This window comes from Malurus melanocephalus, unplaced genomic scaffold, assembly GCF_030028575.1.
Source record: "Malurus melanocephalus ecotype Western Australia unplaced genomic scaffold, MMel_1.1 scaffold_47, whole genome shotgun sequence".
NCBI lineage: Eukaryota > Metazoa > Chordata > Aves > Passeriformes > Maluridae > Malurus > Malurus melanocephalus.
Window position 1 is genome coordinate 1,938,344 of NW_026623279.1, and position 26,241 is coordinate 1,964,584.

The window sequence follows — 26,241 nt, forward strand, 5'->3', positions numbered from 1 at the left end:
ATGCCAAGACTGGCGTGGTACCGGGGACATCATGTGGAAGGCAGCGGGCAGGAATCGGTGTGCAGAGGCCCTTGCTGCGTGAATCCTGTGATGTTCCTGATYTGAGCTCGTACAGCGAGTACCCACAATGGTGTTATCTGCACAAGTGCAAAGCTGAGGCAACAACAGCAGCAGGGGTGTTACACCACATGACCGGTTTCTGTGGTGATGTCTTTCAGACTGGCTGTAGCACGAGTGAAATGCATGTAAGGACAGAGAACATTTGTGCTTAGCTTTGGGGTTTCTTTTTTTTTGGTATCTTACCACGGTTTTCAGTGAGGAACAGATGAACAGGTATCCTGCTTAAGAGATCTGAAAGASAAACTTCTTGTGGCGTAAAAAACCCAAAATCTCCCAAAAAAATTATGTGTTKTAAAGATGAGGTGGCTTCATTCAAGATTGTAGGGTCTTGCAGTTTTACCCCCAAGAAAAGGCTGCTAACTCCACAGTTCAGCTGGCAGGGATTCATGTCAGGCTATGGAGCTTTAGTCACACAAACAAGTCTTCCTACGGTACCAAAAAATAATTTTGTTTTCTTTTAAAGTCATGGACAGGGAACTAAAATTGTCTCGCTCAGATACGCATTTTTGAATTTCAGAATTAAATGTAATAAAGGAGATTTTTATTTTTACTCTCTTTTGATGAGACACGCAATGAGAGTGTGAGGATGCTGCGGTAAAGTATCTTTTGATTTGTTATTTGCTATGTGTTAAACATTTATATTTCAAAGAAGCGTTTGTACCTATACTGAGTGTTTGGCAAATCCAACAGCTCATTAGATGTTAACAATAGCAACACTGCTAAATACAAAGGATTCATAGGCAAAGTACCCCTCAGGCTATATCTCTGAGAGAAAAAGTGGCAAATAGAATCAGAAACTAATTAAATAGTCAGCTAAAGCGAGCATAACTTAAAAAAGCTCTAAAACTACCAAAAATGGAAACATATTACAGTTATCTGCATTCACAGTGCAGAACAAGTTTGGTAGTATTTAAGATAATTCTCTAGTGCCTGCTATTTTTAGTCCAAGGGTAAGCTTCTGTAAGAGCCTTTCAGCGTTGCATCCCTTTAACCTGGCCTAACAAGCTAAGCCAGTAAGCTGTCTGATTTCCGTCTTACAGGAGGCAAAGAGATAGCTGAAACAAACCATTTGTGGTGCAAACGCTCAGCCTATCTTGTCTTAAGAGCTTTCTTTGTATGGATTTTTTTTTTTCCAAATGTCTCAGTATTAAGCTTGCTTGTCAGAGACTAAATTGTCAGGCTTTGCTGTTTGGAAATGGTAGAAGCACAGGGAAGAAAGGAAGATTTTGTAGACTCAGCCTAATGGAAATAAACATTTCCGCATTGCCAAGCTGAAACCCGATCAGGACAGTTTAAACTATTGTTATTGATGTGTCCGAGGAAAAGGAATGTATTTCGTTTTTTCTCGAGGAAGGAAGGGCAGACAYAAAGGGCCTGATTTCCTTCTCACTTACACTTAATCTGTCCTTGTTTAACTCCGTCRGCTTTGCCAGGTGATGCTTGGTTTGTGCTGCTCTAATCCGAGGGAAGCCAAGCTGGATCTGGCAATTGTGCTCCTCGTGCCACCAGTGCTCGGATTTATGACACTCTTCCATCGAAATGGGGCAAGGCCAGATGCAGCTGTAAAACACTGYAGTGCTCCTTGCACTCTGGTGTTTGGTGCTTCAGGTTGATTAAAGTGTTGCAATATTACTCACTTACACATACCTAACTCATTTTCACTTGAAGGACTCTGTGCTGGGGTGTCCTTACTCCTTCATGCGTAGAGTGAAGTGCAACCATGTTTACCTTCTTGTCTCCTTGCTTTCTCTTCCTCTCTCCTTTACCCTCCTTTCTCCCTGGTGGTGTGTATAATCCTTATGTACATTTACAAAACAGGATTTTATTGCTTCCTAACCGTGAGTAGTCCTACCCACTCCTCTCAGCCAGCTGAGCAAGGCTGGGACACTTTCATCTTGGGAKGTTTCCAATCCACAGCTCCCTTCCCCTCTTTCTTCCYCCTCATTTTGGATGCTGATAGAGCAGGGAAAAATATCTCAATACAAAGGGARTCTGTCTTAGCSAGGAAAATGTAGACTGTATTGAACYCAGTGATCTGCAGGGTCCCACCTCTGGTTTAGTATTCAAATGGTTTAAATTTACTTATTATTCCTGTGGTTAGGCACATCCCATGGGGTTTTGGCTGTGCATCTAGCAGCTATACACGCTCAAATTACGACTTGTGTTAACTTCAGCGGGGAGAGCTTTTAAATTTAAGATGCACTTGACATGAACATATCACGTCAGTGTATTTCCAGCAGGGAATGCAAGCACAGCTGTACCGCATTGTAGGCAAGGTGAGCCCAAGCCACTTTTAAACTCAGTGCCTTAGTCATAGCACTGTGTGTCTCAGCTGCAAAGCTCACTTGGTGAGGAGGAAGAATTAGCCCATGCTGGACTGTGGCTAGACTGCTGTAGGGTGGTACAGACACACTCTGCAGGAGCTGCTGCTCTCAGCTTAAGTATCAGCACACACAAAGAGCAGAGGACTCGGTCCCTGGCTAGTGTAAATCTGCATAGCTCTCTTAAAACCTGTGGAGAGGCCCTAATTTACTGCAGCTGAACATCTGGGTCTAAGTTCTTTTTCTTTTGGTTACTAGCAGGATTAAATAGAGGTACCCCAAATTATTTATTGAAGTGCTGTGGCAGCATCACAAACCCAGTGGTAAAACAGGACAGTTGTGAAAGGGGTTGTGTGAACACACAACGAAAAGACAGTCCCTGTCTAAAGGAACTTATGACCTAATTAATAATGTTATTTAGTGCATTGGTGAGTACATCTGGACTTGACTGCCTATTCTGTATTATTTTTTAAGAGGATAAAAAAAATATGACCAGGTTTAATTTTTGCCTTTTTTGATGAAAAAGAATGGTTAACATAAATGCCTCACTAAAAAAAAAAAATTGCAATCTTTTATATCATACAGATGGAGGGCTCATGATTAGGAACATGCRGACTTTTGAAAAGCTAACAGGGAATGAGCAATAAATTCAGTCTTGACTAAGGAGTAAATAGGCAACTGCAGCAGGACCTGTAGTGTGCATCACTGTATGCATAAACTACATAACTGCCAGACTGGTTGAGGCTAAATGCACATGCTAGCCTTAATGTAAACTAACAAATTAGTTTTACATTTTAGTGTCAAGTCCATATTATTAATCTTATCTGTGAAGACTAGTGAGTTCCAGGTAACTTAGAAACAAGCCAGCAGTGGGCATGCTGTAGAAGAGACTGCAACAGAGACCTCTTCTATGATGTTTGCTTTTAAAAATATTTTCTGTTTTAAAACCACCATCTCTACTTCACAATTCTATTTGCATGCACAAAATTGGAGTAAAAGAACATTAAAGTCTTAGCACTGAATGACAAATCAAGGAGATATGTAACTGAAGATATTATCAGACATGTACATATCTAAATATTTAACTGGTGGGAAGTTCAGACGCATCTCCTCATCCTGAAGAGTATCCTTGGTGGTCATAGAGCTTTCTCAGGTTTCACTGTTCTGTCACTGCTTTTTGAGRTGAGGACTTATTTGCTTGTTCAGARGAGTTTCCATTTTATTTTCATGGGACTGTAAAGGTAATCTGTGCTGTTAAACCCTGTACCTGCTAGGACCTTCCTTACTGTAGCCTCTCCACATTGCTATTTGGTGCTTCAYTATAAAGGAGCCTTTATTGCTTTCAGCCTAGGACACTCAGAGTAGAGGTACCTGGAGTTTATTTTGTCTATCTAAACTACCTCTCTAAATGGAATGTGTGCATTCCAATATGCACAATACGTCTGCTAGTTCATACGAACAAGGAGGACATTGAAGCTATTGCTGTGCCACCTAATAATAACCCATAGCTACATAGATAAATATACAGAGTAAATGCATCCTTAGGCTTGTAAACAAGTTCTTGTGTGGTATCTGAGTTAACTCTTTTAACCAACTCAAACCAGATAGCTGCTCTCCAGTTAAATTGCAATAAAAATTGATGGGAAGCCCAGGTATATTAATGATGTACTGATCCATTCATGCTTCAGCTGTAAGGAAAACCAGTGTTTTTCTTCCTGGGAGAAAGGAATGACTTGTGTTTGTCATACCTTTCAATGGRCATGTGTTAGGTTTGATGAAATTGAACATGCTGAGAAATTAAAACATCATAAAAAGCATTTAATGAAGTTGATACTTTACAAATGCTAATTTCCTGGTCAAATTAAATTCCAATTTTCTAACAGTAAAAGCACCAGATAGAAGTGTCTTATTTTATATTTTAAAAAGGAATTTTTAAGTGTGTGTTTCATTTGCACAAAAACCAGTCTCCACATAAATGAACAAAATTTAAAAATCTGTGTAAACTCTTCTCTGCTATATTGTATATAATTTTACCGTTAATTTTTATTTCTGTAGAGTCATAAATCTCAAGACAGAAGTAGGGATGATTATAGACATCCTGACACATCCAATATAATTAAAACTGAAGCAAATGCAGCACTGAAATAGAGAATGAACAAAAGTGACAAGGTAATACTTCTTGTTTGCAAAAGAAGAGTCCATACTACCATTCAAGTGCAGTTTTTAGACATATTTGTCATGATAAAGAGGAAAAACAAGTTTTTTACATCAATTACATGTGTGAAATCATCACTGCAAAATATATGTAGCGTTTTTTCCCCCTCAGGATATGCTATGCTGCCTTACAAAGGTGTATGAATGTTGAAAAATCTTATGTCAGTGCATAGAGAGATTAGTGTGGGCATGGACCATAAATCAAGTAAATAAATAAATCTGAGCAAGCAGTGCTTGACTATTTGGACTGAAATACTGCTGACACTGTCACTGAGAGCTCTGCACCAGGGAGAGTCCCAAATGTCTTCCCTACCGAATGCTATACTCTTCCTTCCTTCCTTCCCTTTCTGCCATCTTTCCACAATAGTCACTGCATATTAAAGCTTGTCCAGACTGGGACCTCAGGAACTTAACTCTCTACCCTGCTGTATATTATTTAGGTGCATCATAATAATTAAAATTCTCTGTCTGAGTTGTTGCTTAGGACTTTATTACATGCATGAGCGACTGTCTATGTGTGGGGAAGGGAGGATGGGTAAGAGGGGCCATTTGCTCCGAGGTGGGGAAGCTTMTGGGTGGTGATCTCAGAGGCAGCCTGTCCCTAGTCTCTCACACCCTGGGCAGTGAGCTGCTCATGCAGGTGGGGCTACCTGTCCCTACCTGTCCCACATCCCCTTCCCCAGCAGCAGCTCATTTGCTCCTCTGCTCACCTGTGCTTCCCCACCAGTGCTGGCAGACAGGAAACTTCACCTCCTCCCAAGCTTCTCTGGCTGTCTTGCACAGTGAAGTTGAACTCCCAGCCTTTCTTTCTATTGTCGCTCTTTGTCAGGCACCTTCTTCCCTCTGGACTTCTGCACTTACCCTGCTCTTGTTTTTACCCAGCAGAAATGCAGAGAGTATTTTGTGCTTCTTTGTGGAGCGCAGCCCAAACCTAGCCCATTGTGSTCTGGACAAGAAATGCCAGATCTTCTCCTGCTGCAGTTCCCTACCCATGAAGATCAGGTGGCCTTTGTTAGCACTGGACAAGGCAGCACAATATTAAGTCCATGGTGTGCCTCAGTATTACGGACATGTGGTTCCTGTTGAGTAGTTTGGTGCTGCTTTTACAATGTCAAGTCCTGGAGAAGTTAAAAAGCCCCTCTGGAGAGCTAACCCAGTAAAAAACATGGGTAGAGTATTTATTTAGTGATCAGCAAATTAGCCTATATGGTCAGCAATTGCTGAGGCCCAAACTGATGGTAAGATGGTTTGCTTTCAAGTGTTTTCTCAATATTGTGCTCAGGATCAAGTATAAATTGAATAGAGTGACCTTTCGATACTGAATCAAATTGACTGCATTTGCAATGATTCTGTGGTTTCACTTAGCATAAATTTTTGATATTTGGTCTACCACCGGTGAAATGAATGCAGCAAAACAATATCTTATCATTGGTCCCCTTAACACAGTCAATGGCAAAATAGCTTGCTTTCAGATTGCTTTTTGTTTTATCTTTTCCCCAGAATCAAAGCTTACTATGATTGAGGGGAAGGATACAGTTTACTCAGATCAAATTGCAATGGCTTGCGAAATTTGGATGGATTTTGTTTAAAAGATGTAAAGCATGGGTTTCTAGCTGGATCTTCGTGTTTGTGAGATGAGTAGGTCRATTAGTAGCTCTTCAGTTTACTAGAAATTAAATTACCAGGCTGTAAGGGAAACTTCTGAACTGCAAAAAYTTGTTCAAAGTAATAAAAAAGTGACTTTGTGGTAGAAGAATATTCAGTAGGCTTTTTTAATCTGRCGTGTTTGGCTTTGAGCAGGAAGGTTGGATTTTTCACTTGAGCTCACAGGAGCTATGGCAGCATTACTCCCAGTGATCAGGGGCATGATCTTAAAGAAAAGCCTATTTGCAAATGGCCYGTGCTTTGGGTTTGTGTTGTGATGCTCTAGTACCAGGTACTTGACAGATGTTTTAAAATGTCRGGTGAGCATCTCTCAGAGAAAAAGCAGCCCGAGTTCAGTTACCAAGATTGCACATAAAAACTTTCTGAGAAATAAGCAATATGGTGGTGATGATGATAATAATTACTTTATTTTATTTCATTTTATTTCATTTTACTTTATTTTTATGTTGTTATACCTTGAAGAGGCAAGGGGAAAAATGGATGCTGCAGGTGCTCCTATCTCCTTCAGCCTGTGGACATTCAGCAGGTCCTTCCAGTGGTGCTGTAATGTCCCTGGGAGTGATGCTCAGCATTTGTTCCCTTCAAGGATCCAGCTCTGGAAATTAAGCATGTAGTACCTGCATTATGTAGAGTCACACCATTTATTTAACAATGTTTTGGTGGAAAGCATTTTGGGATGGTAAAGCACATTGCTTCAAGTCTTTATCTCAAGGAATCCTACTGGAGTGAACTTTTTGCATAAATATGGGCAAGTGGTTGGTCCTACAATTGAGATATAGCCACATTCCATACRAAGGGCAGTGGGGCTGCTGAAATCAGAAGGCAGGCTCTGAATTCAAGTGATCATTGCCTGCAGGTGCATGTGAGGAGTATGAATATAGCTGTCTCCTTCAAGGAAAGAAAATATCTTGTTTTCTTTCCATACCCTAAAGGCATTTGCACAGGGGTGGTAATAATTAATCCCCATATTTCTACTTCATATAAAGAAACCTGGCTGTAATTTTCTCCTAGTGGGACTCCATTTTGTTTTTAAAGATAATTGATAGCTCTGGACTTAAGCATTTCAATTATGGGAGTGTCTCTTGGGGACTAGACTAACAGACCTTGGAAAAATGTTCTAATGCAAATGCATCATGTGAATTTTTACTGTAAGACAACGCAGGATGCCTAAGGATTTGCAAAGCAGTTGAACAGTAAAATAAAAGCTGAGAAACTTCTCAAAATRTATAAGGGCATGGGACTAGTTGTGAGCAGGCAAGGTGGAACAAGTGGTTCTCCACCTGGACCACTAATTCATCTTTGGCCCTGGATACAGCCAGCTCTGAGCTGAGGAGAAGGAGGCCCTTGCCTTGGACAGCACATGGAAGAGGCGGCGAAATACATGACAGTGCTGTCTGTGCCACTGCCGTGGCAGGTTGGTTCCTTCTGTGCCAGAAGAGTGAAARCTTGGGCTGTGATTCTTCCCTTTCATTGTCCTTGACTTCAGTTCCCATTTTTCTCCATCAGCCTGCTTCCTAATCCCTGTACGCCTCCTACCCTCCCTGGGCTTCTGTGCAGCCGGTGGCTCCTTATCCTCTCGTGGCAAAGCCTGGTTTGTGGGGCCGGAGCTGAAATACCATCTGCCCCTACTCCTGCATTTTTGTTGACAGGAGGTGCTCGGGGCCCAAGTAGTGTTAATGAGCTTTTCAGTGCCTCTGCATCCTTATGTGCAAAAAKGGGTGAATCTGTACCCCTCGTTTCTTAAGGAAAAGAAAACCTTAAGGACATTCTTATTCCAAAATTTGTCATTAAGRAATTAATCCTGTTGGAAGTCCCTGATGTGCTCACAAGTTGATTTTATTTGTTTGAAAATAGTGCCATAATGTATTAGTATTTTTAGATCACTCAGATATTTTCAGCTGGAGGAAAATCTTTTCTTTGTTAATTGTGCTATGAATAGATCTTAGACTACTGAGGAGAAATGAGTCGATATGTTGAAATGGTGATCCCTTGTGAGTTCTGGTGTACACCTGGCTGCTCTGAATTGCTTACCAAGCTGGGCTGCTGGAGTGGTGACAGCTTCCAGCAGCTGTGGATCTGTCCCAAAGTTTCCTGGGCTTTTTACGAAGATGTGGCGAGCTGCCACTGCTCCTAGCCCCTAGGGACTGTGGATTAATAATGCAGTTTAGACCCTGATCTTTCAGTATGAATCACAATGGGCCCATGCACTATTCAAGTTCTCAGTAAAGAAACTTCAGAACATAATCATCCATTACCTGATTTCATTCTTTGAATGAAAGTTAGTTAAAGTTATTCATGTACTAATCACAATTGAAAGGCAGAGAGGAAGTTCAGCCAGAGGGAGATATTGGAGATACTATTGATATTTTCAAAAGATTTTCTAAAAAATGGGTTTGACCCTTTTCTGGAATAGATCAGCATACCTGTGCTGATGATAGGGAGCTAGAGGATAATTCTGAGTCAGGACATCTGTACACTGGTTTTAAAGTTTCCAAGAAGGCATSACAGAAACACAGATGGGTGAGGTTGGAAGGGACCACAGTGGGTCATCTGGTCCAGCCTCCCTGCTCAGGCAGGGTCATCCTAGAGCACATGGCACAGGATTGCATCCAGACAGTTCTTGAGTATCTCCAGTGATGGAAACACCAAAGCCTGTCTGGGCACCCTGTTGCAGTGCTCTGTCATTCACACATTAAAGAAGTTCTCCTCRTTCAAGTGGAACTGCTGTCAGTTTCTGCCTCTTGTCCTGTTGTTGGGCACCCCTGAGCAGAGCCTGGCTCCATCCTCCTGGCACCCTCCCTTCAGACACTCACAGACATTGATGAGGTSCCCTCTCAGTTTTCTCGAGGCTGAATAGGCCCAGCTCCCTCCTTTCCTTGTAACATGTATGAAATGACAAGGTGGACAAGCCTCTGTTACAGCTCAGTCTTTGGCCTCTGTGGCCTCTGTGGATTGCTGACATGTAACAGGTGTTACAGACATAAAATGCTGACCACAAGGTTAACCCAGCTCCATCAACAGTCAGAATAAGCAAAAGAAGGAATCATTGGGGTAGAGCATTTAAATACCTTTGTGTGGGTAAATTATCAACTCATTTCACTGTCCAAAGAGAGAATATCTCTGGAGACATTTTACTGAAGGCAGAAATGCAATTAGATTGTTACACAACTSTTAAAGTGTTTTCAGACAGAATTATTTTTCGTGCTGTAGAAATATTAAAGTATTAGAGCAGAGCATGTAAAAGCAGAGAAGAAYATAGAAACTTTCCATGGTCTTTGGACCACTAGATCACTCATGTTTGAGGAKTGGTTGGTGTTCTGGCAGTTGTTACCTCTGTTACATTCAGCCATACAGAATGACACGGATGCCGAATTTTATCTTCTTTCAGAGCTAATGGCATTCTGGATATGCTGGATATGCTGGAAGTTTATGTTGTTAGAAAGTCAGAAGCATGTGTATTCAGTGGCGTACTTGTGTTCTTTGCCTCCTTCACCTGGGTGAAAATTTACAGGGATCAAAACATATCTGGCCCCAGTGTATTTATGTTAAATTAATATAACAGTAGTGATTGGAAAGTGATACATAACTGATACATAACAGTAGTGATTGGAAAGTGATACATAACTGCTTCCGCATTAAAAAGGCAAGTTAGCAACATGCACTTATTATGAATTGTTTTTCATAAAAGTTCAGCAATTGCATATATTTGCCATTCAGGTTTACATTTGAGATTATCCTCTAGTCCTTTTTTTTACACACTGTAGTTTATTTAGGTTGTCTAAATACCTTCCTTTAGACAGAAGCAAATCCTTCCTGTAAGATCCTGCTCGAATTTAGGGGTTTGGTGGAGTCAGTTCCAGAGAGCACACCGTGCATCCTCTGGCCTCAGCAGAGATGGAATGTGCTCAGCTCCTCCTGTTCCACCGAGCCCATGTGATGAGCAGGTTGGATGCCAGTCTGAAATGTGAACTTCTGCAGTGACAGTGCTGAAACTGTGAAAGAGCCTGCATTTGGCCATGGCTTTGCTTCTCCCCAGTGCTGTCAACACCAAGACTCAAGCTGCAATAGCAAAGGAGAAAGCTGCTGCTTCAGTGATTATTGCTCAGAYGTTGATGTACCCAACCATCTCTCCCTCTGCATCTCTCCTCAGCACCATTTCTGCTGTATTTAATAATTGTGTTTCTTTATAAACAGTAATTTAGGACAATTAGGAGCAATAGCATAGTTAAACCTTTAAAAGGTTATCTAGCAATGTCATTTTCTTGACTAATGTGTTCCTGCTGCCATGTCGTTTGTGAATAGACATGTGTTAGCCAGCCAGTGTGCTTCATCTGTGGTGACTTTGATTTATTTGCTCTGTAAATTGGGACTGAAGCAATAATGGAAAGTGACATTAATTGTTTAACAGAGTCCTCTTTGTCACATCCTCTGCTTTCTCTGGGGTGTTCGAATGTTGAAACTTGTACAAAACTAATTGAAATTGCTGTGATGAGGACCGGTGTCCGCTCAACTTTCTGTTCCTGAATGTCAGCGCACTTGAATGTCTGTTTAAAGCGTGAGAGTTGAGCAGCTAACAGCAAATATCAGGTTTTCTTCTGGCATGCCATTATTAAAGAAGGCCTTCCTGTTAGAAATAGCAACACTTCCAGCTTCACTGTCAGCTTTATAAGCTGCAGGGCTCAGCAGTGTGCCCCACCAGCTGGACTTGCTGAAAAAGTTCCCAGTGTAGGTCTGGGGGTCAGGCAGTCAAAACATCTCATGGACACCCTAGGCTCAAGGTCTGGCTCTCACAGCAATCATCTCACCACCTGCGAGGAGCTTGAAATGCCAACAGAAAAAAACATTGGCACACACTTTTTCGCCCARTAGTGCCTTTTCTTACTGTTCTAGAAGTGACATAATAATTTTCCTCTTTTCCTCTCAGAAAGTGGCTGTGAAAAGCTGGATTTGGAGTATGGTTTTATTCGCAAGGTGGCTCCCCTCTGCCATTTCCATCTTCTGCACACCGAATTATCACAGCTGTGTGCATATGTCTGCATAGTGTGGTGGAAATCACCTGATACGGAAACTTGGACGCTTTTGCTCAGTGGCCAAGTGCCTTTTGGCCTTTTAAGTAAATGCTTCTCCTTAGCATTTGCTTGCCTGAGTATTTATTTGTTTCTTGGAGATGATGCTGCAAGCACCAGAACAGTTTGTGCTCTGCCTTAGTTTTCTAGCTCAAAGACAGCTTTTATGTTAGAAGCCGTGAGGTGTGATTTGGCAGAGAAGCCTAGCAGGAGCAATTATCTGTGTGGTTTATGATCATCTCTGTTCAGAGTCTGCTAGATAAAAGTATTACTGAAAAAAGTCGTGCTAAGGGGATACCCAGATTCGCTTGATTTTTTTTCTTCCCCAAAGTGTAACTTGGCAGTGTTTTGCTGTTGTCTTTTTTAACTTCTTTTCTTTGCTTGTTTGTCTTGCTGGTGTTATTTGTCTTGCTAGTTCACTCTTAAACTTTGAGATTTGAACTTAGCTGAAATTTTTTCACAGTGTGAACCTGGAACAAAATGAGCTACTGTGAAGCTGGTGGAAAAACTCCCAATTTGATATCACTTGAATCAGTGAAAGGCTTTTCATTTACTTTAATAGCACTAGGATCAGCCTAGGAGTCCTAGATAATTGATCTGTCAAGATCAATTTCCAATCTTTCTGAAAAATAAATATAATGATTTTTACACAGTTCTATTTCKCAGTACTCTCAGCACTCAAAAAATCCGTACCTTAATATACAGTAGGGACTGTATTTCATTAAAAAATCAGGAGGCACTTAAATTTACTCAATTTGACAAAAAGAACTCTTGTTGCTGAAATAAGATATAAATTAACATTACAGCCACATCTGATTAGAAATTAATCTACTTTTTATAATTGCATTCTGAATTAGATAAATGCATACAATAATGCGTTGAGCACTCAAATGATGTAACTCGAAAGGACAACTTCAAAGGCAACCTGCCTAATACATTTCTTTAAAAGAAACCCAAACAACCTGTCATTTACCATATGAGTGCTGCTGGCTGTTTTTATGCCAGAATACTCAGGAATGAGACGCTGTTCTTGTTTGGAGGAAGGATTTGCAGAAGTGTGGAAGGAAAACCCTTTCACACTTACAGTAGAGGTTTGTGTGTGTGAACGAGGTTTTCTGTATTTTATTGGTGATTCATTTTGGTGTCCTGATTAGCTGTCTGATTCTTGTAATTTTGTCAGGTCAATTAGCTGGTGTTCAGTGCTGARGAGAGAAAGAAAGAGACAGCCTGGGCTGACACCATCATTAGGTGTCAGCAGCTTAGGCTCATCCTGTAATACAATCCCTGGGTGATTACTTATCGTTTTTAACACCTGATTAAAAAAAAAAAAAATTGTGGAAGAAAAGTAAACTAGATATACGCCACGAGTGCAAAGAGATTTCTCTTGAACAGAGATGGATCATTTTATTGTACCTAATTACATCTTCTGAGATTCTGTTGCAGGTTACTGTTCCAGGGGCTGGTTTAACTATGTGTTGTCGGCTCGTTCACACACAGAGGCATCGTTTTGTTCCTTTTCTCACCTGCTTCCTCTTTTTGTTTTGTCCTCTTCTGCAGAAGATAGATGAAGAGAGCGAGGCAAACTTGCTAGCTGTTCTCACTGAGACACTGGACAGCATCCCTGTGGATGAGGATGGATTGCCTTCATTTGATGCACTGACAGATGGAGATGTGACCAACGAAAATGCCRCTAGCCCCTCCCCGATGCCCGACGGCGCCCCTCCAACTCAGGAGGCAGAAGAGCCGTCTCTAGTAAGAACCCTTACTGTTTAGCAGGAATTGGATGTGCCTCTGGCTACCCGCTGCATGGGTATGATGTAGTCACAGTAAGGTCTGGACTTTTCATTTAGACTGGAGAGGAAAATCAAATAAAGAACTGAAAATTACGCGGGGGAAACCGCCCCCCCCCCCCCCCYCCCCAAATAGCCATAGGATGATTAATATGGCAATCTATTAAGAAGTTGTTGAAAAGGTTGTTTTTGAAACTCTTATGCTAATGGGGCTGACATTTTTGCTTATCATTCTGTTCAAACAACTCGGGGTAATGGTTCTTAACTCATATTTCATTTCTCGGGGCTCTTTTTGTTGTGTTCATTTAGATACAATTTTTGGTGATCTGTGAAGAAAGGCTCAGTGAGTCTGTTGGGATGCAGGGCTGATTTTGTGCTGTTAACATTGATTTGACCAGTAAGCACCAGCTTAGTGCTAACCAGGGCAAAACTGAACCTTAGATGAGGATGTGGTTGAAACATTATATACATTTTGCTCAGTAAATCCAGTTTGTGATGTGATTCTGTTTCTGCTGAAAGCCTCTTATCAATGGCTTCAATGGGAACAGAGCCAGATACCTGAATCTTGACAMTGTATCCATTAGTCTGTTAAAGTTAATGTCTCTGTCTAGATCAGAAGCCTCTTCTGTCAAACAGATCACCAAGAATTTCATTTTGCCAGGAATTYGGAAATCCAAGACTCCTGTCATTTCTGCTTGTCCTGCAGTATAYTGCAGTAAAGAGAGCAGAAATGCACTGCCAAGCCAGAAGAAAATGAAATCCTTTTACTCTGGGGAATATCAAGTCCTGCTTTTTCTTTTATTGTATTTTGCTTGCTGAAATTGATATAACTAACTCTAAGTAACTATGCAAAAATGTAGATAAGTCATTTTAATCCATAAAAATATATAACTTTACTCTTTTCYTTCCACTTCCCTTTCCCCAATGTATTTGTAGCTTAAGAAGCTCTTGCTGGCTCCAGCCAACATTCAGCTAAATTACAATGAMTGCAGTGGTCTCAGCACACAAAACCATGCAAACACTAATCACAGGATCAGAACAAGCCCTGTGGTTGTTAAGGTACAAACTTAATCTTTATAATAAGGGGGAAAAAATGAAGTGTAACAAGGTCTTTTATGCTTTCGGCAACCAAGCAAGCAGTAGATCTGATTGTATTTTATTAATATGCATACTATCTTGTAACTAATTTTTTTTTAAAAGTGAGTTGTAGACTGGGCTCCAGAAAATCATCTGAGCTCCTTTATGCTCTGAATATTTCATTTATGCCTTTTCTCTTGGCAGAGTTTAGTTGTAGTCACACCGTCTGTTACTCTTACCTACTTTATTGATACACAGAGTAGGATGGGGTGCAATAAAATTTGCTGATGGTCTGGTGTTGTTTATGAGTGACAACAGGATGTGGGACTGCCATTTCCCCAGCTGTCTGAGCTAAGACAAATGACACTGGATTCTTGGCAGAACATGTATATTAGACATTGACTGGATAGAATGGGGGGGGGGCCAGACATAATTCTGTTAGCAGGCAGTATTAAACAWTGTTTGTCTTGCCATTCACTGTAGCTGAAAACGGACCATTTAGGGGTACTTAAGAGAGTTGTGAATACTGGGCTCAAGCAATCAGSAGCACATTAAGGTTTAAACCAGCTTATTTTTTTGTTCACAGTAAAGGCGCTGTAGGGTCTTGTTAGTTACATGTTGCTGAGTAGGAACATTGCAATGTAGGAGAAATGAAATAAAAAGCTGCATAAATGTCATTTAGGAATTTTAAATGTAATTTTCTTTCCTTGTTCTGCAAACACTTATTCACAGCTCATAGATCTAGTACACTTAGACTGAACACTTCATTGAAAATCTCATCTCTTCAGAAAACCTATATCCATTCTGATAAGGTTCAGCTCACTAATTTTAGCTTTATTTTATTTTATTATTTTATTTTATTTTACTCTGTTTTTAAGACTGAGAATTCATGGAGCAATAAAGCGAAGAGCATTTGTCAACAGCAAAAGCCTCAAAGACGTCCCTGCTCTGAACTTCTCAAATATCTGACTACGAATGATGACCCTCCTCAGACCAAACCAGCAGAGAACAGGAACAGCAGCAAAGAGAAATGCACCTCCAAAAGGAAGCCTCATCTGCAGTCTCAGACAAATCATCTGCAAGGTAGGTGTGYGACTGCAGAATACAGCTGTGGTAATTACCAGAAGTGATGCAGGGAAGCTGAAGTACYGTGGTTGGGAATACCCTTGATACTTCTTCAGTTCTTTGGATTAATTTTGTAAATCCAGCATCTCTTCTTTATAAAGAGAATTTTAAAACAGTATAATGAAGTTAAAATTAGTTAACTAGATTTAGCTTTTAGACATATTTAATCCTTTCATTTATTGCCCCCAGCCTCAGAAAAGGATCTCAGGAAAAGTTTAACAAATACCACATTGTAATATACCCAGCTAGCTGGAGATATTTATTCAGAGAGCTGTACCACTAAGAAATCATTATACCCCTAAACAAGCTGGGCAGGTCAGTTCATTAGTGAGCTTCTTTCTCTTTTGCTAGAGTAAAACTGAAGGCATTGTTAACCTGCTACACAGCCCTTCAGAGACAATAAATAGTGCTCTCACTGCTACAGAGAAAGCAATAAATGTGTCATTCCTGTTAAAGCTGGAATGCTGGTTTGTAATTTTATTTGTAAATAGTTGAAAGTTTAGATGCCATCCCGATCTTCCTCTCTCATTTTTGGATTCTTTATGGTCAAAACTTAACACTTGTGTTGACTTTCAGTATCGCCTGATGTGTAAAGAACTGGTCTATATAACAAGTAGCTTCTGTGACAGAGAAGCAAGAACTTAAACCCTCCTCTCTCACTTTCTCTCCCTCTCTTCCCTTGTCTGTTTCCCCAAGATAAAGGAAAGCTGTAAAATCTTACTAACCCAAAGGGAGCTTTTCAAAGTTATTGTTGCTTTAAAATACATCTATGTATTTACATTGGCCTGGCATCTGTAAGGCCGGGTGCCTATCTCAGACACATCAGTGAAATCCTGTATGAATCCACTAAAGTCAGTGGAAGTTATCTGGCTGCAGCAGAGATCAGGATGTGACCCTGAATGTGTTGTTCAGTGTTTTTAAAGCAACAGCTATAAGCTCTATGTTCTTTCTTCTTTTCCCCTCCCTCCTTGCATTTCAGCCTCCATCAAATCTGTTTTCTCATTTTGCACTARGAAGTATAAGCAAACTTAATAAAAATAATCTTCCCTTCCTGTCACTTAATACTATTCTCGCAGCTGTACATTTTGATATCCTAAGTATGGGTTTTCTCCATTATGGTCTCAAATTATCTGAACAATATTTCATGTAAGAAGGAAATCCAACTGCCCCTAAAGCTTCCTTATGCCAACTGCCAGTCCTTCTGGATGGCTTCAGCAGTCTGCTTCTCAGCAGAATCCAGACTGAACTCTGCAGTGAACCTGGGTCTGTKACTGCAGTGGTACTGAAAAACAGAACTGCCAGAGGTTACAGGGGGCTTTGTTAACACTGTTGGTTGTTAYCGTGGTAGGTGATAAGGCATGTTGTGTATAACATGCCACATGCACACATACGTTATACACATACATGGGTGTATGTGCACACAAACATACATACGGATTATAAAACCTTTCCATTCAGATCAGAGCTGCTTTTCTTCCCCAGCTGAGCAATTGTGGAGATTCAGTTCAAAGAGTCAGGGCACTCTGGGTTGTGGAAACAGCACAGAGGAGAGGTTACAAAAGTTCAAAGGGGCGTACAGGTAACTTAGCAGTGCTTAACAGATGACTCTGATTTTAGTGGTCATGCAGGTGAATTTGCAGGCAGAGAGAAATTACTCTTTTCTTAAATTCCTGCACTTTAATTTACATGCTTCTGAAATGTTTTTTTCAGCAAATTTGCCTCCTACAGCAATATATAACTTCAATATGAATGGATTTGCATATAATACAAATATGAGAATATAATGCTTTCAGCTTGGACAGTCAATTCATGCAGAACTAACCTTGCAAATTTAACTGATATTTACAGACCTGCCATCATTGGTTCATACATTTAATCAAAAGTRCAAGAAAATTGGTTTCTTCTGTTTTAAAAAAAAACAATCGCAGTCTGATATTTTCTTTCAAAGTTAGAGAAAGCTCACAAAGGATAAGTCTAATGTTATTTTCCTTTAGGGTTACTGTTGCAAACATATTGCAAACCCACGGGAATGTCCACAAACGCATTCATGCCAAAGATCATCTGTGGTTTTGCACTGAAATTTGCCCATGAGGAAACGTAGTTCTTTTGAACCTGAATGTTTTCARTTTACAGGGACAAGCAACATGATGTGAACTCTTTTTAATAAGAAAAAAACCACACCACAGTAGAGCTTGAAACTAATAATCAGGCACCATGGAAAATGATAGTGTCTTGGCTAAATATTTACACTATCAATAGCTGTGTGTGAGGATGAATCCTTTGCAGAAAGAGTGTTTGGTCAAGCTCTTGCCTAGCAATAAGAAAACGGATGGATGTTTTGGTACACGAACTTCTCAGTGGGAGAGCTCAGTGATATCTGACTAAAATTAATACTTGGGAGTGTGAGATAATGCCTTGGTTCTGTTCCCATCTCTGGCAGATCTGCACTGTGCCTCAGTGCTTCAGAATTTAATATGTGTATATTCTGATGTGGGACTATTCTGTGGGACTAATAAGAGCTACAATGACACTTTTTAGAAACGTAAAGAGCTTTTAGACATTCAACATCCATAGCCTAAATTGGTGAAGAGTATGCAGATATTTTTCCTAAAAAAAAATTAAGGAAGCTTTTGTATAAAACTTTATTCCTGAACCTTACTGAAGGGCCCATTTTTTAAGCCAGTTTTTACCTGTAGATAGCCACTGGCTAACGTTAGTATTCCTAGATGTGTATAAATTAAACACAAAAATGTTTCAGATTACATTCAGTTTTTCCACACCTGGGTTTAATGCCCAAATCAGTGGCCAAGCTGGATCAGACAAATAACTCATTGAGGTTCATCTCCTTACTCCAGCAATGACTTCTGAGGAAGGTGAACCTGAGGTGAACACCTGAGCTTCCATTTCTAACTTTCCTATGGGGAAGAGAAGAAACAATATGCAGCTCTTGAGAATTGAGTTAATTTTTTAAAAAATGTAATATTACTTCAGGAATGCTCTAGAGCATATAAAAGTAATCAATTTGCATATAAAATCCCTTAATGTTGATGGGAGTTCCAAGCCTGTAATGAATATGAAATAYGCAGTAGTGACACCCTGGACAAAAGATCTGCAGTGCAGGAGTGTTCAAGGGGAACATTTTGTCTTAAGTAATTAATCTGCAGAAGAGATCCCCTGCTGTTGTTCTTGCTACAATGCTCTCTGTGTTTAAAACATCAATCTAACTTCTGAAAAGTAAAATTTGCAAGTAATATAATTCTTAATTTTAAAGGAATCTTAGTTGTATTACGGTATCCTAATTCTTGGCTTGCTCTGGGAAAATACAGTTTTGCATGAGTAAAAGCTGCAAAGACTTSCATTTTTATAGCCAGAGCTTTGTTTTTTTGTGTATGTTGGGATTGTAATGCTGAGAGCTTCAACCCCATTTTTAACCATCTGTGACTATGTCCGTGGTTTGTCATAGTTTGCAGGATAATTTGCAGAAATTTGGACTATAACTGGTTGGACTCTGGCCTCATAGAAACAACCTATTCTCAGAGCTATATATAAAATTGTATCTTGTAGATGTAAAATTAACTGAATATTCATAACGTTCTGTTACTTTGTAGTTATTCTGCTGCTYCTGTTTCCAAATAAAACGTGAACTGTAGTCTAAATTCAAACTAAGAGAAATAGCATTTTTACAGTGTATTTCATAGAGTTCTTCATTGATTTTTAACATGTACTACTCTTCTTCTGAAAGGTTCTTGTCATTTGGGTTGTGTACTGTATTTCGAAGGTACAGTAATTGATGTAAATAACAGTTGAAATTTAGGTGCCCTTTCGGTACTAGTAATAAGGAATTAGGATGAGTCTCTTTATTTATCTTTCTAAGATACACTGAAATGGCAGTAGAACTATCAAAGCTCAGCCCTAACTGACTATCACAGGATTTCAGTGCCAAAGTAAAAAGAAATGTTTACAGAGTGTTTAAATATTGCATAATTGTTTTCTTTTTTCCTTTAGCCAAACCAACAAGTTTATCACTTCCATTGACACCCGAGTCACCAAAGTAAGTACTAAAAAGTGCAAACATTTATAAAAGGGAGGGGGGTTCAGTAGATTTTGGCTACAGCAACTCCATTTCAGCTTGTTTTTATAAATGTGCCCTGTCTTCCAGTGATCCCAAGGGTTCCCCATTTGAGAACAAGACTATTGAACAAACCTTAAGTGTGGAACTCTCTGGAACTGCAGGTGAGAAATGCAGAGTGTTGGCTCTTCTGCTAAGCATGGCTTGTGTGTGTGTTTGCTCTCTGTAAAATACCACAGGGGTGCTGAGATCTCACAGAAGTCTCCAGCAGATGCACTTCCGTGCAGTTTAGCATTGCTTTTTATCCAGTTACCTGAGAAGAAACGTGTTCGAAATTATGGCTCCAAACCTACACAGGAGAGCATAATTTCTCAGGAAATATGAATGAAACCATTTGTCTGTTATACTTCTCCATTTCCCCATAGATTTGTGTGCGGCTGAGCACCATCTTTCAAAGACAAACCTCACAGCACAGTGTAATAGATGTTACAGATGTGGAAGTTATGTCATTCAGTTTCCAGGCCAGTCTAGGGCTGTACATGACTGCATGTTTCAGTGCTTTGTCAATTCTAGATTAATATGTCACAAATAACAGCTTTCTGCCCTACTACTGAGCAACTTTTTCCATAGCTTAGAAGGGATTTTTAAAAGTGGTATTCATTTTGTGTTCCTGCTTTCTCTTTATTTTCTCCATTAACACACTTCACACAACCTCCCTTTACCTTCGTCTTCCTTTCTGATCCCTGGATTTGTACCTTTTGAAGATTTGTAAGATTTTTTATCATGTAGTGGTTTAGTTCACACATCACCCATTTAATCATTCAATTATTTAGTCTGCTCTTCTCTCTGCTGAAGTCAATTCGTTCAGACTCAGATCTGTTTTATGGCTTTCCTCTGAACTCTGTTTTGCCTCTGTTTTCCTGAAGCRTCCAGAGCCGAGCACAAAAGAACACATTGAGCTCCACCTGAGCTATTGCCAAGACCATTTTGTTTCTCAGTTGTGTAATATTGAAAAATAAGAGATGTACTTGGCATGTGTTTCTCTCAGGATAACAGTAGATTGTAAATTATGTGATCTCCAGCACTGAGAGGCGAGGRGTGTATTGCAAAATATGTCTTCAGGTACTGCAAATCAGTCTGGTGGGCCTAAATTCAGTGGCAGCAGGCCCAAAACTGGGTTTGGGTAGGTACATTGGGCTTTCATCTTCCTGCAACCATCATTTCACTTTTTCAGAAACTTTTTCATTAGTCCAGCATTAAAACTTGAACACTTTTCCCTCCCACATCCTGGAAGCATGAATTCTTAATCATTCCTCTCATGGCAAAAGGAAACATTCTTCCTATACATCTTTGTTTTGCAAAACCAGCATAAACATGGCAAAATCCACTGTATGCAGGAGGATAATCCTGTCCAGTGCCAGTAGGTCTGGAGCATGGAGAAGCCTCTTCCATCATTACTGGAGAGCAAATCTGCACAAGGGTGCCCATTTGTAAGCGCATGGATAAGTCAGTGCTTAGTGCTGCCAGCAGAAAGGGGCAGATGAGGTGACCACAGCTGAGTGCTACAAGCAGCCGTTGAAATCACTGAAGGAAGCAGTGTTYTCTCCCAGCCAAAAAGTCAGCAGCCTGTTTTTCCCATCAGCTGACTAGACAGAAATTGGGAGTCAGTCTGACCCCTGCATAGTCCTCTAGTGTTGCGATCATAGTGGCAACAGGAATGCTCTAGGTGTTACCAAATTCATTGCACTCCRTCAGCTGTGCACAGAGCAGGAGACAAAACAGCTCTGTAGTTGCTTGGACAACATAACCAGCAGAACTGGTGCATTAAAAAAAAAGCATCAGAAGCTGTGAAACAATACAACTAGGCACATATGTAAACAGGAATGTTGTACTATGATTCTATGATTGTTTTTTCCCCTCTGGAAGTAAATAGAAGTTAGCTAGAAAATAAACTGATGATATTCAGGAAGAATAAGAATTGGTAGGGTGTGTGTGGCCAGGGAGCTGGGGTAGTGTTACCAAGCAGTGTGCATAGTGGTGGCTCTTGGACTCACGTTGCACTTGCTCTGGTCTTCACAATGCCTCCTGAGGAGGTTTCAGTAGATCTCATGGTAGCTGTATTAATCTCTGCCTGCACATGAACATACTTTTAATTTTTATATTCATGAATGTATGTAAATCCATAAAAAGATGCATGTCTGACTTTTGAAGTCATTTGTGTTGTGTCCTGACTCTGCTTGGGAGTAAAGTACATAACAGAAAGAGCCTGGAGTACTGAAGAACTTACAGCACATGTGYGTAAATCACAGCAGAATTGAGACCCACATCAGTTCAAAAAACAACAAAAATAAACAAAAAAATAGTGGCAGTAGTGATTTATAATACCTTGAAGTTCTTTAGTGAGACCCTGGCAACTCCAAATTATATCCAGATAACCGCATTGCTCATTGTCCTTATATAGGGCAGCTTGCATTGTAAAAGCACTATTTATTATAATTTAAATAGGAGTTACCTTGATCTCGCTACCAAATTGAAAAGACCATTAGCAGTGCTGCTTGCACTATCGAAGCACAAAGCATTTTAATATAAATAGCAGCTCYCTTGATCTCTGTTGAAAACAACATTGCTTCCCTCACTGATGAATTAACTATAGACTAGAAAAATAAATAAATAAAAACATTTCCCACATGAGCCATCAATCTTCGTCACACACACATTTTGGATTCATGTGCCTAAAGTCAAACTGAAACTATTCTCTTGCCAATGCTATATCTTGCTTTACAACAGATTTGTTAGTAGTCATGAATGTAACTTTGTCCTCCCTAAAACTGTCAAAACATCAATTCGTTGAATTGGTAGAAGCAAATATTCTTTAAAGTGTTTTCATGCCACACATAAGAATTCTCTCAACAGCCTTTAAATAAGTGCCCTAAGTCCATTGCTATCTGAAGTCCTATCTCCTGAAGCTGATTATTCCAGTTGTTCTAAGGAAAACTGGACCAGACCATAATGATGCGGAGGGAGTCCTAGGGGATGATAATGGAGTGAATGAAATTCTTATGTTGGATGACTCTCATTCCAAGTAAGAGGCTCAAAGAGGTCCATCTCCTTTTGTTTCCACAGCCAGCTTCATTGCCAGTGCCTTGCTAAGAGGCTGTGGGTTTGAGCCTCTCTAGTGTCTTCCAGAACCAYGAGATGGTTCTGTGTCACCTCCTTCCTCTCCATTACCAGTGGGATGGGGGGTGGTGGCCGTGCAAGTGCAGGGACTGGGAGGATGGCTCACCTTCTGGAGGTGGCAGTGTTTCTCTTGGCAGTCAAGGGCTCCTCAGTGATTGTTTTAGACTTAATTGCCTTAGACAAACTTCTGAATGCAGATGTTAGATAACATGGCTTCTGATTAATCTCTCTCTGTTTTCTGTGTCTTCTTAAACCTTCAGTCCTAAATACTGAAAGCCACCCTTCGAGTTCATGAAGTCAATTTACATGCTTAAGGMTCAATCAGTAACCAGAAGACTATTTCCTCTTGGTGAAAAGTGTCTCATTTGACAGTGATCGCTGTAATTTATTATAGTGTAAAACTACTGRTTTTGGGGGCAAAATTTGATTTCTCTGAAAAGATGGCAGAAAAAGCTGCATRTACACAATTAGCTTGAATAGCGATTTGGAATTTGTGATCATCCTTGAGGGTACTGATGTCCTGCTATTTGCCCACCTCTAGATCTGTGTTACCTCTTATTTGTCAGAACAAAGTACTTRCAATCTGTCATCTAAGAACTTCTTTGACCTTGGAGTGATTTCTGATAAAATGAGATGTGAAATGTAGAGAGTTGTCCAGAGGGAATAAAATCTAGTGAATCATTTGATGTTTTCAGGCATCTCTGTTTATTCTCTCCAGCACTGACAACAGGATTACTGAATACTCAACAAGCATGTAGCTCTTTATTATATGATGACTATTTAATTTTATTATATTTTCCTAGTTTCTGCAATCTYGTGCCATACAAACACTCTTCTTCCACTGAATTGAGCTGTTATCTTGTGGTCAGTATTTAAAGTGGTCTTAAATAATGTTTACCTTGACAATCCATTTTCAAACTTAAAAGGTATGAAAGAATTCATTTTCAATGCCTCTCAAAAGCCCAGTGCACATGTAGAAAGGTTCCAGGGCTGCATTCCCCWAAAGACATTAATTATCAGCCCCCTCAAAGTACAGCAAACATCATCAAACATTTGAATGCTAAGTTACTGTAGAGATTTAGAAATATCTGTGTCTACGTAAAACAGCATTGCAAATCAGTCCTGAGAAGTCCAGATGTCACTTTTAATGGAAAGGCACTCCCCTAAGTTCTGCTTATCAACCTAAATGAGTTTACACTGAGGGTTTTTTTTGTAGTGGAGCTTTGGAATGTGTCGAAAGGAGTTTCACTCTCCCAGAGATTTTCTGGAAAGAAGTAGTTTGGGCAAGGTGGCAGAGTTGGCACACACGCAAACACTTTTTGTTGCACAGGCACAGGGAGGATGGTGCTGCTTTGGAAGCAGTGCTGGCAATGTGATGTATTCTGTTTTCTAGCACARGATCGCTGAGTGAGTTCGTACTATATAGACAGAGCAAGGCAAAGTGCAAACGTACCATTTACCAAAGCTATTCAATTAAGGAAAAGTCCCTACAAAGAAAATGGTTTTATAGCATGTCATGAAAAAATACTTGCCTTTTACTTTAAAAAGAAAAAAGACTGTTTAAGGGGGATGATTGTAGAGTATGTACCACTTCTAACAGATTTGCTGTGCAGAAGTACATAAGTGTGAGTGATGTAGAGGTACTTGTTTATTATAGAGCACATTTCAATGCAGTAATCATAAATATTGCTAAGGTTGTGCTCTGTTGAAATATGACCTACATACTCTTGATTGTTTGTGTTACGTGATTTGTCTGACACCCATTACATTCTGGGTAATGGCAGCCATTTGTTGCTGTGCACAGCAGGCTCTTTTGACAAAAGAAAATAGGCAGCAATAAAAAAGCTATAGTCTGAATTACATTCTGCACAGCGCTGCACTGCTGAGAGTTTGTGCAAGTGTGTTAACAATGCTCTGAACTGCCTCTTGTCAGCCTTCAGCCTGTAATGGCCATCTGTCCTTCCATAAATCTGTCAAAACCTGCTAAGTTCAAGAGAGAGTACAGAATATACCTTGTACTGTCAACRCTTAAGTGTACACATTGGGGAGAAATTGGTGCGTGTGAAATAATCCGGTGGTTATAGAATATTGTAATGCCATTGATGTGGGATCATGGCCCTCCTTGAAGATTACCAGGGATTAGAGTGAAGATGAACAAGTGTGCAGCCAGCTGGTTTTTCTTAGGATTCAGCRTGTGGAGATTGGTCATGGGGCACTCTGGAGGTGGACTCCATAGAGGTGACATGAATTCAAAACTTCACTCCCTCCTCCATCCCTCAGTGTAGGTTTGTTCAAAAGTTAATGAACATTTTCCAACTTTTATCTGTTTCTACTTGCCTGTGCACTTCCTGCTTCTGCTGAAAACCAGGAAAAAAGCCAGAATGCCACGAGGAAGCCCTTTCTTAGGATGTCCCAGCCCTGTTCTGCCAGCAAGGGAAGTGCCAGTAAATTTAGCTCAGTCTGTACTTTTGTGAGGGATTTTTGGKTTTTTTTGGTACTTTTTTCCCCCCTTTTCTGAAGATTGTTAGACTCCTTGTCAGGTTTCTGGAAACTGTTATACTATGTTTTGCTTGCTTCCTGYCAGAACAAGCTTTAAAGAAGGGGATTTTGAAACAATATTTTATTTTGAATATTGGATTATCTCTGGGATTTCTTTGACTGAAATTCTTAAATATGCATGTTCATTGTGGAGTGATTGTATTTTTGCTTCATTCTTTCATTAAAACTACATCCAAAACCCCAGGAACTAACCCCAGAATTTCCCATGGGCTGTATAATTTCACAAGTAAAAGTATGAGTTCCTATTTTTTTTCCTAAAAAGTTGCTTGCTGCAGTTTTTTTCAATCTGATCCCCAAGTTTTAACTTGAAAATTATTACTGTAGATTTTTGAATAGGACTTTTAATTTTAGCAAAAATTCATTTTGTAGTCAGAAATATTTGTCACTGAGGAGGTGCATAAGGCATGAAATACATACAGCTGTCTCAATTGAATTTTTGGGAAGAAGAAAGGAAAAATTGAGAACTCAGAGGAAATAGTTTAATAGTGATGACTGCACAAAAAAAAAAAATTCATACTAAATTCTAATTTGAGGTAGCTAGAGTTTTAGGTGTTACAATCTTTGCCTCAGTTTCCTTGAATTTTGTGACATTGGGCAAAGTGTTTGCATAGCCRTGGGTAGCTTGTAACCATTTTTCTCAAACATTGAGGCAAAATCAAGCATCTCTCTCACATCAAGTATTCATGCCTTGGTACTCCTATCTTCTTATTTGCTAGAAGAAATCCATTGCAGATAATGCAGTGGGACTCCCAGTCTGCATTTATGTTCCTTAGGGAGCACTGTGCATTGATGGACGCTTTTCCTTCTTTACAGCAAAACACTATAAAACATGTTTCATTTGCATTGATCTGCTGAGCTCTGTTGCATGTGTAAAAATACAAAACAGAGCTCTATAGCCATGACTGAAACACACATTTCCTGTAACTCTGCTCTCTTTGCATTCTTGCTAAGGAGTCAATGGAAAGCTCATTGCTTGGGCTAGTATTCTTGGACAGCATGAGCCTCTGGATTGTCTTGGAGAACTCCCTAAGCTCCATCTAATTYGTTACATTTTAAAC

General features: G+C 39.9%; 1 protein-coding gene across 1 annotated transcript in view; it reads left to right on the plus strand.

The window, feature by feature from the left end:
- PPARGC1A (PPARG coactivator 1 alpha) overlaps window positions 1–26,241 on the plus strand; it is a 63,892-nt gene that overhangs the window by 21,176 nt on the left and 16,475 nt on the right. Inside the window, exons 3-7 of the mRNA XM_057365070.1 lie at window positions 12,944–13,138; window positions 14,113–14,235; window positions 15,132–15,336; window positions 19,384–19,429; window positions 19,538–19,611. Coding sequence (XP_057221053.1) covers window positions 12,944–13,138; window positions 14,113–14,235; window positions 15,132–15,336; window positions 19,384–19,429; window positions 19,538–19,611 — 643 coding nt within the window. The remainder of the gene's footprint in view (window positions 1–12,943; window positions 13,139–14,112; window positions 14,236–15,131; window positions 15,337–19,383; window positions 19,430–19,537; window positions 19,612–26,241) is intronic.